Here is a 16,741-nt window from a genome sequence, read left to right as displayed (position 1 = left end):
TTAAGCAGGGCTTTTTGTCTCCCAGCTATTTTTCCTCTTTTATGATGATCACTTAGAATACAAAGTCCAAGAGGGCAGTGTTCACTGTTCAGCACATAACAGAGAACCATAAATATCTGTAGAATGAGTATTTGCTGACTATTCACATATATATATATATATATATATGAAGCAAGACAAAGTCTTAAACTTCTATAATGAGATGATAAATACCACATGAATCTTTTTTTAGAAATTGCTAGTTCTAAGAGTGGAACCTCCCTTTGATGCTCATTTTTTCCCCTTTTTTGCGGGGAGGGGGAGAGAGCAGAGGGAGAGAGAAAGAGAGAGAGAAAACAAACACAAGTGGGAGAGGAACAGAGGGGGGGAGAGAGAGAGAGAGAGAGAGAATCCCAAGCAGACTCCATGCCCAATGCAGAGCCCAACATGGGGCTCGATCTCACAATCCTGAGATCACGATCTGAGATGAAATCATGAGTCAGATGCTTAACCAACTAAGCCACGCAGATGCCCCCTCCTCATTTGCTCCTTTTTAAGGAGACAAAGGTAGGCACATTGCTATAATGGCCCCTTCCTTCTGGGATACATAGAGCTTCACCTCTGGTCACCCCCAGGATCCCATTTCAGTTCTGGCTGTGGGCTTTGGGTACAGAAAATACACAATGAAATTGGATCCACAGGTTCCTTAGAAACACCTCGGGGGAGGCCTAGTGCAAAGTCCCACATTAGGAAGAGAGTTGATAGAGGCCAATATTCGTAAATGTATCCAGACGAGAAGCAGAGGCCTTGTGCACACCCCTCAAAGAGCCGCCTCTGTATCTCCTACTGCATCCTATTTTTGTTTTTCAAACAGACATTAAACATTTTTAAAGTACTGTTTTTCACCAAAAGAAAAGATAAAAATGGTGTTAATAATAAAAGATGTTAATAATACATCTTTAAAATCCAGTAAGGGGAACTGGAGGATATTACTGGCTGTGTTCTATCTCTCTTAATCTGGACCCAAGTATGTGGAAGCACCACAGTGATCCCTGCTGGTGTCTGAAGCCCACACGTTGCTAGTTTTGATGACCACGGGTATGAAGCAGTCTCTGGGAAGTTTAGAACCAGGCCATACGCGATATCTGGAGACTCAGGCTCTTCCAGCTGCAGTTCTTTGCGCATGGTTCCCTCAATCTCTGCTGCCAAGGAGTCCTGAGAAAAGCCAGAAAACACACTGGGTGAACAGCAATTCAAGTCTCTAACAGAGGCTCACGGCTGGCTAGCCATAGGAATGTCAACTGAGGTTCTCAGAAGCCTGCAAACTACCCATGACACCAGGCTGACAACATTCGTCACTGTTGGAACCCCTGCCACGCAATCCCCATGGCGGATTCTGAATGGAGCCATCCTAGTGGGCACTGAGAGTAAAGCCCCTATACCCCCAGGCAGCTAAGGGTCTGAGAGCAACGTCATGTCTCTTGGCCTTACCATAGAGCTGTGACTCTACCCATAAGGAGAGGCGGGGACTTTATGGAGGAGACGACCTCTGTTGTGAGCACTATCATCCAAGCCTCTGTCCTCCTGCCCCCCAGCCCCCAGCAAGAAAAGCTCCTCTTCCCACTGACCCATTGCCTACCCACCTTTAGTAGCCAGCCCACACCTCTACAAATCCACTACTATTACTACTATCAGTAGTTCCCACTATTAATCCTCCATTCCTCCTCCAAGAAAGACACCAAACACATGAAGTCCCCACACAGTTAGCTCACTTAAATCTTTCTCCAGCTAGGTCGTGGATTTTGTGGGTTAGGGGAAGGCCCAAGCTGAGACTCACCAATTTTGGCTGCCTGATGGGTGCCCCGCTCCCTGAATGACCCACCACTCCTCACCTCTCTTTGAGGCAGAGCCTAACAAGCAATCCCACACACAGACACAGGTCAATGCCAGCAGGAAGACCAGATGTGTGCAGAAAAGCACCTGTTGGGGCCTCAGAGGAGGACACTACTCAGGACAGCCTGAGGGAAGGGCTAACTCTGTGCTAATTAAAGAGACCTCCTGTGATGATAGGAATGCTCTTTCTGCACTGTCCTGCTGCGGGAGCCACAGGCCCCAAGCGAGCACTTGAAACATGGCCAGCGTGACTGAGAACCTGAATTAACTGAACTAATTTTAACGGACTTAAATTTACATAGCCACCCATGGCCAACAGCTTCCCAGCAGCCAGACCAAGGGAACTCCAGAGCATCCCCCTCCATGGCCCAACGGTCAAAGAACAATGCTCCAGTCTGAAAGCTGGAACCAGGTGGGTACACATGACAGGAGCTGGCAAGAAGCTGAGTCCAGGAAGGTTTTGTGGGCTTCTTTTCAACTCCTATTTCTAAATATGCAGTTTTATTTTATGAATTTTACCCACAGACTGCAATTCAACATCACCCATGTTGTAAGAGGGTTCCTTGGGTGAGCTCTTCTGAAGCTGGTTTAACTTTTCTTCATACCCTAATTCACCATATAGTTTACATTCGGAATTCTGCATGAGGAAACGTAGGAGAGATGACATACCAAACTACTAACTTCAAGGCTATGCTGGGAGAAAGCTGCAGGCTGGCTCCATGACTTTTTTTTGGCCCTGAATATCCTAGGAATCTGGGAAAGCCATGGGCCTCTTCTCAGAATAATATTTTTAACTGAATAAAATAATTAGGACCGAAAGGAAGCCAGATAGACTGAACTAGTCACTAGACTAATAACAACAATCATGATGGAGTAACACACAGGGTCTGGCTTCAGGCCTGGTAATTACTGCCACCTTGAAGAGAAGATTAGCACAAATGGGATTTTGAGATATCTTACAACTGAAAACACGCCATGAAAGCAGCTGTGATTTTAGCTGGTGACAAAGTCACAGGGATGCTAATAATGCTGTGGCTTGTGGCCCACCTTCATATGAGAAGGAAACACTGTAACACTGTGTACGAGGGAATAAAATAAAAGGTGTGACTTCCCTTAAATTCATGGGTCCCCTGAACCCTGTCTGAGGATCCCAGATTAGGAACTCTTGCCATAGGCAAGAGAGCTGGGAATGTACTCCTCGGGCAGAAACTGTTACTCACGGTTTGATTCAGCAATTACAAAGGCTGGGAGCAGGAGCAGCAGATTTGGGCGTTCTGCTCCACAAACATGGGCACAGCACCACTCAGGGTGCCTTAAATACCTTTAATACATAGTGTACTTTAAAAATAGCCATCTTCAAAATCTGAACCATGCCAACAGTTACAGAAAAAGGCAAGCAAAAGCTCCATCTCAGCAAATACGAAAGCTGAGAATCTGCAGAAGAAACCCAAATGTAGATTTTCAGTTTGGCTTTTCTGTGTCATGGTTTTGTCTTAAAACAGGGTCTGTCCCTGAGAGTGGGGAATGCAGTGGAGTGAATCCTAAGTGCACGGGAAATAAGATGCCCCAAGGAGGCCACCACACCAAGATGGGAAGCCAGGAAGTAGGTAAACTGAGGCAGAGAGCATACATCGCTACATAGGCCAGTCTGTGAGCTGCGTGTCATGGGCTCCAGATCGAGGAATCAGGGGCACAGAATGTTCTTTGCTGCCTTTGCTGGGATTTCTGAACATACTGGATCACCAATCTGCTCCTTGGAAGGCTATGTTAATATCTTTCGTTTTGGTTTCACTAGGTTTCAATCAAGTTGAGAGAGAGAGATTGTTCTGCCTGATTTTGATATATAAAAGGAAAGGAGATCATGATTTAGAAAAAGTGAACCAGAAAACAAGGGTCAGGGTGGAAGGGCCAGGGCAGTGTCAGCAACAGGGGTGGGGAGGAGGATGAGAGGAAAGAGCCCTACAGCAAGACCAGTCCAAAGGAACAAAGTTTTAGAAATTGGAGGCACCATCCACTCATATCTCATTTGGGAATGCTTCTCTCAAAAGTTCTTGTCTCCTCAAGGAGGATTTGGTGTTTCAAGAAACCACAGAAACAGAGCCTCAATATAAAAGTTCTTGGTCTTATGTTCTTCCGTCTGTCTGTCCACCCATCCAAATCTCGTACCTACTGAGTAGGTGTAATTCTGTGACACAACAAGCACCGAGTAGATAGAGTATTACAGAGAGGGAAGGAGGAAAGTAGCAAATAAGACATGGTCCCCGCCGCCTTCAGGGAGCTTCTGTTGGCTAGGAGAAGATGCAAGGAGGAAGCTCAGCAAATGCCAGGGGAAAAAGACCAGCAGAGCAGGCCTGCCCTGTGCTGCGAACCTCCAGCAGGGAGAGCTCACCTGGAAGATCCCCTTCTCAACCATGTTTCCTTAAGGCCCAAGCATGCAATAGATCAGGCCAGAGCTAAGAAATAAGAGTGCAGGGAAATCATTTTGTAGAAATAGAAACACCACTCTTTGTGGAGAGAGAGATTTTTTCAGATCACAGATATTGAAAGCCCCCAAGAAGACGATTACTAAGCCTAGAAAGAACCAGCAGAACTGTATGGGCAATTTAAGAATTCTAGAATGCACTGTGAAGCCAAAATAGCTCGTAGTCTCATAAGGTCAGAAAAATAATAATGTATGAATAACATCCTCCAAGTATCTGAGGTTCCTACTAAGTTTACCAATTAAGGATACGAGGAGAAAAAAATGGACTGAGTCAGAGGGAAGGCAGAGGAGGCATCGATCTGCCTCATGTAGTCACAGAGCCACCAGCTGGGCATACAAGCCCCTGACTCAGATCTAGATCTAAGCTGCAGAATGAGAAGCCACCCACAAAGACTCCCCTCCAGACCCCACCTCCCTATCAGGCCCCGTGGGCTGGAAGCGGGGGCACAGGGCACGAAGCAAGCGGGCACTCACCATGGGGAACAGGCCCAGCGAGTGGTAGCGCCGGGATGTGGTGTTGGGCATGGTCTTGTTGCGGAGGTTCTTGAGCTCCTCCTGTGCCTCGTGAAGCATCTCCATGCACTCCGCATACTTGTCCTCCAGCTCACGCAGCTGCGGAACACCAGAAAGGCACACAGGGTCAGGGGCCGGTCAGGAGCCCTGTGCCTCCAGGTTGACACCGAAGAATACTTGAGGCTCAGTGCTTATAGCCTCAGAAACCTCCCAAATTCTAACAATGGGCAACTGAGGAAATAGGCTTCCAGTTACGGAATGTGTAAATCATGGGGATGAAAGACCAATGGTACGGTGACAGTAGTACGCTGACAGATGTGGCTGCACTGTGGTGAGCACAGCATAGCGTACAGAGATGTCAAATCACTACTTATACACCTAGACCTAATATAACACTGCGTGCCAATGATACTCAAAGAAAAAAATAATTAAAAAAAAAAAAAAAGCAACTTGACGCGAATGGGAGAGCAAAGTGTCACACCCTCGTCTCCAGCCACATCTCTGCGTGGGCTCCTTCCTACGGTGAACCCTGTGCCATTTCACTTACTGGACATTTAGCAGGAGGCGGGCTGTGCAGGGCCCGGCCTCCCAGGAATTTACGAGTAAGAATGACTTTTGATTCAGAATTAAAAACAGCTAGTGAGGTGGACATGACCCTGAGAGCGGGGCCCAGCAGAGGGAGGCTGATGGCACGAACTGGGAAGGGCCTGGTGAAAGTGGGATGAGAGGAGCCACTCACCTCGGCCGTGAGCTGCCGCTGGGCATCCTTAGCAGCCCCCAGGTGCTGGACCAGCTCTTCATTTTCCACCGCGCACTGCAACATGGCAAAGGCCACTCAGCTTCTCTTTTAAGATACTTAGAGACATCTCACTGCTTTCCTCTCACTACTAATCTGTTCCGATCCTACCACACCTCCATGATGAAACTTTTAGGCCAGAGTAAAATTTTGCCTTTTACGTAATTTTGAAGGCAGCCTTTCCTACATCTGGGCTTAACTTGGGTATCACATAACTCCGGTATTCCAGTAGAAAGCCGAAATCAAAATTAACTGTCCATCTCGGTGAGAAATTAGTCCATTCTGTATCCCCGCCTTATGCCCGCCTCCATAGACACGGCCCCGACCCAGGCACACTTCACCTCATGCTTCTAGCAAAGGCCTGACATGGGAACCTAAATTCTGTTTTGTTGTTTTCCTGCTGCTCCATCTTAAATCTAAAGGGGAAATTATTCTGCAGCAGAACACACTAGGTACACTGTGTAAAAACAAATCCTAGACCAGAAAATTCATGAGTTAAATTTCAGAACTCTGCAGCTCAGCACCTTTCTTAACGAATTCTATTAATGTGCAGATTATTTTTAGGAGATCAGTGGTTATATGATCCCTCCCCAGTTCAGGGCAATGAGCTCTATTCTATTGATTTTGCTAATAAGCCTTTTCTCCAAAGGGGCAGGACAAACTCCTAAACTATGAAACCAAAGGGCACAGTCTTCAGGGGCAAATGCCAACTGCATCAACCCGAGAAACAGAAGCCTTACAGCTTTTGCCTTCTTCTGCAAGTCAACTATCTGCGACAGCAGGTGTGTGATCTCCTCTTGCTGGCGGGCAGCATCTTCGGTCTTCTTAGCCAGCTCCTCTGAGATACTGGCAATCTGCACATTGGCATCCCCTTTAACCAAGAAATGACAACAAGAGGAAGTTAGAGCCAAAGAGAATGGTTTCTTTGTGGTTTGCACAAGAAAAAGTATCTTTTTTACCAGGCAGGGGGAGGAGTGGAGAGCGGAGAGTGAAGAAGGAACAGCCTCTGTTTTCCTGCATGGGCTCTGTCAAGAGAAGGAGCAGGCCCCCAGGTGTGGCTCCCAGGCCCAGTGTGGGGAGCCCAACCCCACGGACCAAGGCTACTTCCCTTAGAGGAAGTCAGGTAAGTTTTGGGCGTCAGTCGGGAGATACCACACCACACAAAGGTGCCCCAATCCCCACAGTCATGCATGAACAGATCCACATCATTAACAGGAATCCCTGCTGCGCCCTGTTCTAGAAGGAACTGCTGCCTGCACAGTATAATTCCCTTGGGTGTTTTCCACCCATATTCAGGGTCATAACTCATTTTACTAGATTGGACCACAGGGTGTGTTTCATTTATTAAGTGTCTTGCTGAAACTCAAAATGCTGTCTGCCCTTTTGTCTTAACTTGTAAACTGATGATAGAGAAGGTGGGAAAGGTACTTGTCCTGCAAAGTGGAGAACTCTGGCCTCAACCTTCACATGTCAGTTACGAGAAACCATAATTGATTAGTTTTTGCACAGGGACATGAGAACTCTATAACTGGGCTTAACTTGGGTATCACATAACTCCGGTATTCCAGTAGAAAGCCGAAATCAAAATTAACTGTCCATCTCGGTGAGAAATTAGGACAACACATGGCTGACAACCTAGCACCCAATTTCTCACGAGTCAGAGTGAGGGCTGCCACGCAAGGTCAGGAGAAAACTCTAGTTTTCAGAAAAAGTGCTACGGAGCCCAAGCCACCAGGGAGACTGCACTGCATACAAATCTGCTCACAAGATGGCAGAAAGTAAAAAGAGGCGGTGAGGGTGGAGCAAGAGGACCAGGACATACTCAGCTCCTTCACGCAGTCGTTGACCAGCTGCTGTTCCTTCTCTTCGTAGGTAATGGTCTCCGTCTTCAGTTGGCAGGCCTGTGGACAAGGCTCAGGTCAGAGGCCCCACATTCACAGCTGAACGGGTAGGGTGGGCAAGGCTTGGGGCCCGGGGCAAGGATAAACTGGAGTCCAGGAAGCTGCCTTCCGTCCCCCCCCTCCCCTCCCCGCCATCCATTACACCCTCAAATACAGGAAGCTCATCAAAATGCCCTGCTCAGGTAAGGAATCACCAATCCTCAAAGCCAAACAGCTGAAAAATGTGTACCACCAGAGGGCGCCACACAAGGGGATACGCGCTCTGCAAGTGCCACCCTCATGTCTACTGGTGTCTGTCCCAGCTCATAGACATGGACCTTTGTGACTCCAGCGGGTCTAAGACTCAGCTCTTCCAACCACAGGCATTCTAAGGATGACCACAGGAATAGCTAACACTTGTCATGTACCTGCTTTATGCAAGGCACTACCGTCCTAGGAGGTCTGAGTCAGAGTTAGATCTACTGTATTCACTTAGTAAAGACAAGGTACAAGACCAAAGCATTAAAATCCAGAATCCCAAGAGCTATCTCAGGACTCTGGATAGCCAGCTGACAAGGTTGGAAAACAGAGATCCAAAGAAGAAAATATCCGAGGGACACCTGGGTGGCTCAGTGGTTGAGTGTCTGCCATTGGCTCAGGTCATGATCCCAGGATTCTGGGATTGAGTCCAAAATCAGTCTCTCTCTGCCTCTTTCTGTCTCATGAATGAATAAAATCTTTTTTTAAAAAAAAGGAAAGAAAAGAAAGTATCCAAGGCAGAGAAGGGGTATCTCTGAGCCCTCAGGCCCTGGCCCCTGGGAGACACTACACTCCTGAAAACTGATGTGGAATCTGTAGCTGGAATTAGGTTCCTTCCACGTGCTTTAGGTGAACCCTCTGACAGGGGGACAAATTACTGCATACCTAGGACTAGTGCATTTACCTGAGGTAGACAGTGGAAAGGAAAGCTCTGGCCAGGACTCTTGACTTGGCCACTGCCTGGCAGAGAAAGCCTGGACAACCCTCTTGGTGGCTCTGGGTTTGTGCTGCCCACTAGTCAATGAGGACTAGAAGAGGTAAGGTCTAAGAACATGACCCTTCCCTCGTGCACAGCCCTGATAAGCCCAGACATGAGGCTCTTTCCACCTTGGGGGCAAATTCAAGGTGGTCTGCCTTACTACAGGGGCTTGAGGAAGCCCTGGGCCAGCTCGGGTGGGTGTGCAGTCCAAACTTAAAGCATACCTCTGGCTGGAGAGCATCAACTCACTGACAAGACAAAAAGTACTAAACTTGCATGCGTCGGTGTTTCTAGGTAGGGGCAGCGGGTGAAGGGAAGTAATGTGGGGGTCAGAGTCCCAGAGCCTTGCAAATCCCAGCTTTGTCATTCCCTAACTTGTGCCATGCTGGAAAATCAAACACCTAGCAGCCTGGGTCCTGGCTTCCTCACTGTAAATGACAAGCAAAGTAACAGACTTCCAGCCTTGCTGCAAAATTTGAAAAAACAAACAAACAAACCGAACACAGGCAGGGGTGCCTGGGTGGCTCAGTCAGTTAAGCATCTGCCTTTGGCTCAGGTTGTGGTCACGGAGTCCTGGGATCAAGACCCAAGTCAGGCTCCCTGCTCAGTGGGGAGTCTGCTTCTCCCTCTGCCCCTCCCCTCACTCATGTTCTCTGTCTTTCAAATGAATAAATATTAAAAAAATAAAAAAAACAGGTAAGCATCTGGCACAGTGACTTGCCAGTCAGAAATACTCAAAAGCATGAGTTGCCAAGTTGTCTCAACTATCTTTTTAAGTTAATTGTCTAAGAATTATGTCTCCAAGTTGTCACGTACTATCCCTTAGAACAGATCTGACTGGCAGCAACCTGCTTCCATGTCATTTCCATGGAGAGACCCCACCCACAGAGCCCTGCTGTGAGCAGGAGGACGGGGAGGGCCTGGCCACAGTTGCCTACTCACACAGAGGATCCATGAGTCCTCAGCCCCACCCATCCCTCACCGACAGGGAGCATCTGTGCTCCCCAGCACATGAGTGAGGCTATGAGCACCACACAGGTGGCTCCCCTACAGTCACCCTCGGGAATAACGCTGCAGGCACAGCCCCTCCTGTCAGATAAGGCAAAGGGGTCCACCACCCTCCAGAGGGTACAAAGGCAGGGAGCACACTTCACCTCCGACCGGAGTACCACGTTCTCCTCTTCGAGGTCCTTGAGCTTCTTCTGAAGAGAATCCAGATGAAAGTAATTCTGCACTGAGGACGATGACTCATTCCTCTTCAGTCTGGGAGAGAAAGTACAATCTCGTTCTAGGGAGAGACATTGGCTCCCTGCCTCCAGCAAACCCAGGGAAGCACAAAGGGCCTTTGCAGGGAGGAACCATGAAACCCACAGGTGCAAAAGGGGCCCCCTGGAGAGCAGGGGCAGCAGCACACAGCCTCACCACCGCTCAGGATCTGCAGTCGCCACATGGCCTCACAATTCAGCAGAAGCAACTACTTGAAAACACACACTTCCAGAGGCCTAGAAATTTATTTAATATTTGCACTGCCATCCTATGTGCCCAGAACAGTTTTCAGTACTCTACAGGGATTAAGGCAATTAATGCTCATAATCCTATGAATAAAGCACTAGCAGTAGTCCCATTTTACAAACAAGCAAACAAGCACAGAGTGGTTAAGTAATGTAGTCAAGAGAACACAGCTAGGAAACCACAGAGCAACAGTCTGAACTCAGGCCACTGGGCTCTCGAGTTCATGCTCCTAAAGTGAGGCTCCACTGACTCTCAGGGAAGTCCCCCACACCTTCTGCTCCAAGGGTCCACCATGGCACCTCTGGCTCCAGAACCCAATATGACCCTCTCACTGCAGGGCTCACCCTGTGCCCAGTGACCAGGCCGGAGCAACCGAAATTGACGAACAACCCTGTCCTCCCATGTCCTGCTACAACAGTACAATTAATTTGAGGCCTGTGGACTTGCTGGGTCTGGGGAAGGCTGGGAGCAGTGGACCTACTGCTGGTGATGTAGCCCTGCCTAGGTAACTCCAAGGACATGGATGACAGCCAGCCGCCTGTGTCCTGGCCCCAGTGACATGGCCCTCTGGAGACTTACGGGGTGGAGCACACGGACTCAGGCTCGCTCTCCTCTGCGGCGCTGGTGTAGAACTGGAGCAGCTCATCCTTCATGGACAGCTCATGCCGGAGCTGAGATACCTGTACAGACACAACAGGAGGCCCCTCCATCATGCTCAAACATGTGCTGCTGGGTGGCAATGTTTGTTGAATTCCTCACCAAAAGTAAAGCCATGTAATTGATTTTTGTGCTTTTCAAGGATAAGAGGCTACATTTGATCACATTTAAGAAAAACACAGTCAACTATGTTTTGATAGAAAATCCTCTGCCTAAATTTATGGTTTTTACTTGGGTTCAGAGAGGAGGTGAGAGGAGACTAGAAGGCTCTGGAATGATGTTGGGTGGGGAGGAGGGAAAGACAATATAGCATATGGGCTTTGCAAGTAGCCAGATGACCAGCTGGGCAAATGGCCGGAGAAAAAGATCCTGTTATCAAATGAAAGAAGAGGCCATTCACTTCTGCTGAAACCAAATGCCACCCTGGACTGGGCCCCTGGCAATGCCAGCTCTGGGTGGGCAGCTACAAGCAGCTCATCCACCCTTGCTGGCACACTCGGCACACTCACAGCCTCACCCTGTGACTGCTACACCCTCACAGGGCTCTGAGCCAAGCCTGGCCAGACTCTGCTCTGTACTCAGTGATCATAAGATAGCAATTTCAGACATAGGGAGAAAGGACGCAGTCATCAGGAAGTGGCCAGACTGATACTGCTAGGTCAGTTTTTGCAAACTGCCTTATTTATGCTTAACATCTTAAGCAAACAAACCTATGCCATAAAATTTTTCACTTCCCTTTCACCACTCACAACTGATGAACAAAGAACTAGTGCTGTGAGCAAGAATTACAATTTAATTCTTTGCCTCTAATTTGATTTGGGGTCTATGGTTTATTCCAGCTTTCCTACACAACACAGTATTTATGACTTCCACAGAGAAGAAAATTTTATCTGCACAAAAGCTTTAGTTTCAACATCTAGACTGACAGTTTAATGATGTGTGTCATTATGTGCTCAAGGGGAACATATTACAGTTTCTAATTTCAAAGCTTTTCCAAGAAAAAAGAGGCATTTCCACGTCCAAAGATTTGGGTGCTGTTTGTAGGAGGTGAGGAAGCCCCACACAAGGGCAATAATGTAGAGGAAAAGCATGTGACAGACAATGGGTGACCGTTTACTGGTTCCCAGGTGGCATGTTTCTCTGCTCAGAAAACTAGGTTGACCTGGCACACTCTAATGCCTGAGAGAAGGGAAATTCAGGTCATGATGCTGGGGACAAGGGAAACAGGGGTTGACTTCTCCAAAACTCAACCATATTCTACTGTATCATCTTTCAAAGGAAGCCCAGGATGAAAACTTTTCTTATACACTGGCAACCCTGTTTCATCAATATTAAAACCATTATTAAACCCAGACACGATGGCTGGGAACAGCTTTAAGGGGGAAAAGTCTGAATATATCTAAGAGACAAGAGTAAGGGTATCCCCTCCCACTTAGAAAGTTTCTGGTAGAAAATAAGGGAGAAGAAACCAGGAGAAGAAGAAAGTCAAGTGAAGATCCTCACAGCTAAAATGTGCAGTTACAAGAACAGGATGATGGGAAAAAAACTACAAAGGAGGGCCTGGCTCTAACTGCTAAGCCTTGTTTCAGCGACCCCTCCATCTCTGCAGAGCCTTCCTCGTCCTGCCCATAACCACAACCTTCCAGAAAGTCAGTGTTGCTCCTATGAAACCTTAGCCACTTAAGATAAGACCTAAGCATTCAGACCCCACCCCCTGATCACCGGTGCCCTTCAGCCAAGATCTGTATCATGAAAATAACAGGTCTCCTGTCAGGACAACAGTAGCCTATTTTTTTCTTTTGTTTTACAAACATAAAATTATATTGGAATGAAGAATGTGCAGCCGCTGCCCTACTCTGCAGCACAGGCTGGCCTCCTCCTGACAGGGCTCCCCTCTGGCCTGCCCGTGCCCACCTGCCCCAGGAACACCTGCTCACTGCCATCTTAGCCTGCGTATGCTCCTTCCACATGCTCAGTCTCTCCCAGTCTCTGTGAGGCTCTGGACTCTGGGGGGATGGGGACTGGGGCTGGTCCAGGCCTGGTAGGACTGGACACTCACGGCCTCATGAGCAGGTGAAGGCTGTTCCTACCCCAGCTGGTGCTGTCTACACTGCTGGAAAGAGGGTCATGGATAGAAGCAGCAGCCGTCCCGGAAGAGCGGCTCTGGGGGCTGAGCCCAAGCCCACCCGGCTGTGGCCACTGCCACCAGCTCCTCACCTCCTCTCTGATGTGTTCCACTTGCTCCTCCAGCAGCTCGTTCCTCTCAGTTAGGGTCTTGTTCTTCTTCAACAACGACTGGCCAATCCGAGCAGCCAGTTCTAAATCCCGCTCTTTCTATGAAAGGCAAAAGGGAGAATAGACATTCAAAACACCTGTGTTTCCTGAAGGAGCCAGGAGTGCTCAGTGTCAACTGAGGAAAACAGGGCATTTAGAAATAACAAAGGTATTAACAATTCACCATCCATGCACCCACCTTTGATACCTGTTCAGAGAAGGGAAACGCTCTGCCCACGTAATGTAGAGCTACGCAGACCTCAGGCAATGGGAGGCAAGCTTTAAATCCAATGAAAACAAGTCTCTGTTCCTATGGGAGAAACATGCTTTCCAAAGCATTTCTCTGCAGTTGCTTTTGGCATCTGTGAAATCACTTGATAATCTGTCCACCTGAGCACTGGGCTATTGTATTGCCAGGGCCTGGCACGTGGAAATATTCAGTTAACTGCTTGTTGGTTGAATGAGCGAGCACAGAAATTTCACAATGCTTTTGCAATAGAGCCAAGAGCTGACGCAGGGAGGCAGGCTTCTTAGAACATATGAAGCAGGAATTTACTGAGCTCCCTATATTTACTTCATATGAAACAAAAACGTAAAGTTACTCTGAAATACAAGAGCATGTTTCTTTTACTCAATGGAGGCTATTTGGGTTTATTTTTATTATTATTTTAAGATTTATTTGGTAGAAAAAGAGCATCAGTGGGAGGATCCAAGAGAGAGAGAGGGAGAGAGAATCTGAAGCAGACACCCACTGAGCATGGAGCCCAACAGGGGGCTCGATTCTAATGACCTGAGCCGAAACCAAGAGTTGGATGCTCAACCAGCTGAGCCACGCAGGTGCCCCTACTGAGATTTACTTTAAAAAAATACTTTCAAGTGGTGCCTGGCTGGCTCAGTGGGAGGAACGTGCAACTTTTGATCACAGGGTCGTGGGGTTGAGCCCTATATGTGGGTAGAGATTACTAAAAATAATAACAAACTTAAAAAAATTTTTTTAAATACTTTCAAAATGGAGATAATGCATAAAATTGCCCTACTTCAGAGACAAAGACTGTGTTAAAAACAGAAGTTTCTGTTAGTTCAGCTGATGACATCACTTATACGTAGCAGAGTGGTACACAAAGGAAGATCGTTAGTGGCATATAAAAGGTACAGCTGCTGGGGCGCCTGGGTGGTTCAGTCAGTTGGGCAACCAAATCCTGATTTTGGCCGAGGTCATGATCTCAGGGTCATGAGGTTGAGCCCAGTGCTGGGCTCCATGCTCAGCAGGGAGACTGCTTGAGATTCTCTCCCTCTCCCTCTGCCACTCCCCCTCTGCTTGTGTGTATCTAAAATAAATACACAAATCTTTTTAAAAAATAAATAAATAGGGATGCCTGGGTGGCTCAGCAGTTGAGCAACTGCCTTCGGCTCAGGGCATGATCCCAGGGTCCTGGGATCAAGTCCCACATCAGACTCCCCACAGGGAGCCTGCTTCTCCCTCTGGCTATGTCTGCCTCTCTCTATGTCTCTTGTGAATAAATAAGTACAATATTTTTAAAAATAAATATAAATAAATAAAGGTACAATTGCCTCTATGAGAGGAAAGATGTTCCTTGGCAGTGCAGACAGCAGGACAGATGCCATCACCAAATGCAGACTCACCCATGCCTGAGAGACTGTTTGCCACTGTGGTTAGATTCAACTTGCTCCCTTGTAGGGATTTAGCAAGGGGAGAACTCTGGAAAACTAAATCATTTGAGAAGCTTCTACTAATTATTCTGTCCAGCTGGTGTAAAAAGCAGGCAAATGGGAACATGTAGTTTAGAGCAGGAAAAAGGCTGGGGAGGAGTCTTAGCTTCAGACCAGCTACTAACAACAGGGCCTTGGGCCAATGGCTTCCACTTAACAAGGATTAGGTACACACACTCCAGGTTAGCTTTTTCCAAACATAGGGTATAAACCATCAGTAGGTTGAGAATCATTTTTGTAAAGGCAACTGATATTTTGTTTCAAATGAAATTCAACAGCACTAAATTGAAATACCGACGTGCATTCTACATAATAAGGGCATCAGTTCACGTTTATGCTCTGGCTTGTCATATATTTATTTGAGTACTGAGTCAAACGCAACCTGAGATGCGTTTCTTACAGTGGGTATCACTCAAAGGTTTACCTGCTCCGGGCAAACCCTTCAACTCCAGACCTGTGAGATCAAGGTCTGACTGAATATCCCTGGGACCCAGTTGTCTCATCTGTTAGATGGAGAGGGGTGGTGGGGCAGACTGGCTGGGCTATCCTTGAAAAAATCTTCTAGCATTATGATTCAGAATTGTATGAGATTTTTTTTAAATGGCAGTTTTTATTTCTAACTTCTTATATATCCACCAAATGATTCCGCGCACTAGCAGCACATCTTCCCTTGCTTATCCAAGAGTTTCACTGACATATGAGCTGAGCAGTGGAGGTCTAAGTACAGCCTGAGAAGACTCTGGATTTCAGGAATCTGGCCCTCTGTCCCACGCGTGGGATAATGGTGACTTTCCTCAGTTTCCCACAATTCCGAAACCTGTCACTTCTCCCACTGCTGCCCCAGAAGCCAGCCAGGTGTCACAGCATGGGAGCCACAAATACTTCCAACTTATTCCATAATGTGTGCCTCCTCGTACGCCTGCCAAGGAACAAAGGGGAGCAGTGACTGCCCAGTGAACTGAGATGCTCATCTCTGTGTACTCATCCCTCCTGGTTAGTGTCTTCCAAGGAGGGTTTTCATTCAGCTCAGTGGCCCTTTATCACTTCTGAGACTCAACATGTGTGCTTATTTGGTACGCGGAGGAAAGGACTCAAAGGAATTGTGGGAGGGAACCTCTCTCCAGGCCGACTTAAAATTAGCATCTTGTTCAAATAGTTTCGGCTGGCTAACACTCAATTAAAACTGCAATACCAGTGTCCATTTCTCTTTGGAAGTGGTCTCCACAAACCTAACTCAAGTCAATGAAATCTCTCTACCACAACAAATTCTCAGGTTGAATACCCAGCCAAGTGTTTAATGTCACAGGCTTCACTGTTCTCCACTGCCATCATGCATCCATCATGACATGCATCATATTAAGTTCCAACGAGCACAGACATTCTGTATGCCTTAGCTACATTCTGTGTGCAGACTTCACGGCAAACAAACCAAGCAAAAATTATAATTATGAAAGCCTGCTGGGTGAGGCCAGCTGGAGCACCCGAAGAATGGTGAAGACTTCCCAAAGCACATAGAGGCCAAAACCCAAGAGCAACGGGCAGGGGGAGAAAAACCAATGGGCTGTGCACTCAGTGAAGCCCCACACCTTCCCCATGACACCCCAAACCTCACACCTGGGGGCTCCTCAACCTCCCTGCCCCATGGTGGAGCAGCTCTCACCTCATCTACACCAAAAATCTCATCTTTATAGTAATATAAACAAAAACTCTCTACTGGGGTGGGGGGGAGCAAGAACTTCTAGTAAAAATATTTATGGATGAAATGAAAAAAATTAAACAAGTTACATGGTGTCTAAAAGTTATCGAAGAGGGGGCATTTGGCTGGCTCAGTCAGTAGAGCATGTGACTCTTGATCTCAGGGTTGTGGGTTCGAATGGCTTGTGGGTGTGGAGATTACTTAAAAGTCATCTAAAAATAGTTCAGCTACAAGTTACAATAACTAAAAACTTATTGTAGTGGCTCTGGTTTTTCTTTACTAAGAGGACAGGTTGGTTTTCTCCTGGAGG

At 47.4% G+C, this 16,741-nt stretch overlaps 1 protein-coding gene across 13 annotated transcripts in view; it reads right to left on the bottom strand.

The window, feature by feature from the left end:
• TRAK1 (trafficking kinesin protein 1) overlaps positions 1-16,741 on the bottom strand; it is a 162,355-nt gene that overhangs the window by 24,367 nt on the left and 121,247 nt on the right. For 12 of the 13 annotated variants that reach the window (XM_038570543.1, XM_038570537.1, XM_038570538.1 and 9 more), the window contains 8 exons: positions 12,948-13,064; positions 10,653-10,753; positions 9,716-9,824; positions 7,486-7,564; positions 6,404-6,534; positions 5,607-5,681; positions 4,829-4,966; positions 1,118-1,194 (listed from right to left, as the gene is read on the bottom strand). In XM_038570543.1, the coding sequence (XP_038426471.1) occupies positions 1,118-1,194; positions 4,829-4,966; positions 5,607-5,681; positions 6,404-6,534; positions 7,486-7,564; positions 9,716-9,824; positions 10,653-10,753; positions 12,948-13,064 (827 nt within the window). Of the gene's footprint in view, positions 1-1,117; positions 1,195-4,828; positions 4,967-5,606; positions 5,682-6,403; positions 6,535-7,485; positions 7,565-9,715; positions 9,825-10,652; positions 10,754-12,947; positions 13,065-13,203; positions 13,362-16,741 lie in introns of those variants that run through there. The other variant, XM_038570547.1, reaches the window with a different exon arrangement.

The sequence above is a fragment of the Canis lupus genome, chromosome 23 (genome assembly GCF_011100685.1).
Source record: "Canis lupus familiaris isolate Mischka breed German Shepherd chromosome 23, alternate assembly UU_Cfam_GSD_1.0, whole genome shotgun sequence".
Lineage (NCBI taxonomy): Eukaryota > Metazoa > Chordata > Mammalia > Carnivora > Canidae > Canis > Canis lupus.
This window is presented reverse-complemented; position numbering and strand designations above follow the sequence as displayed.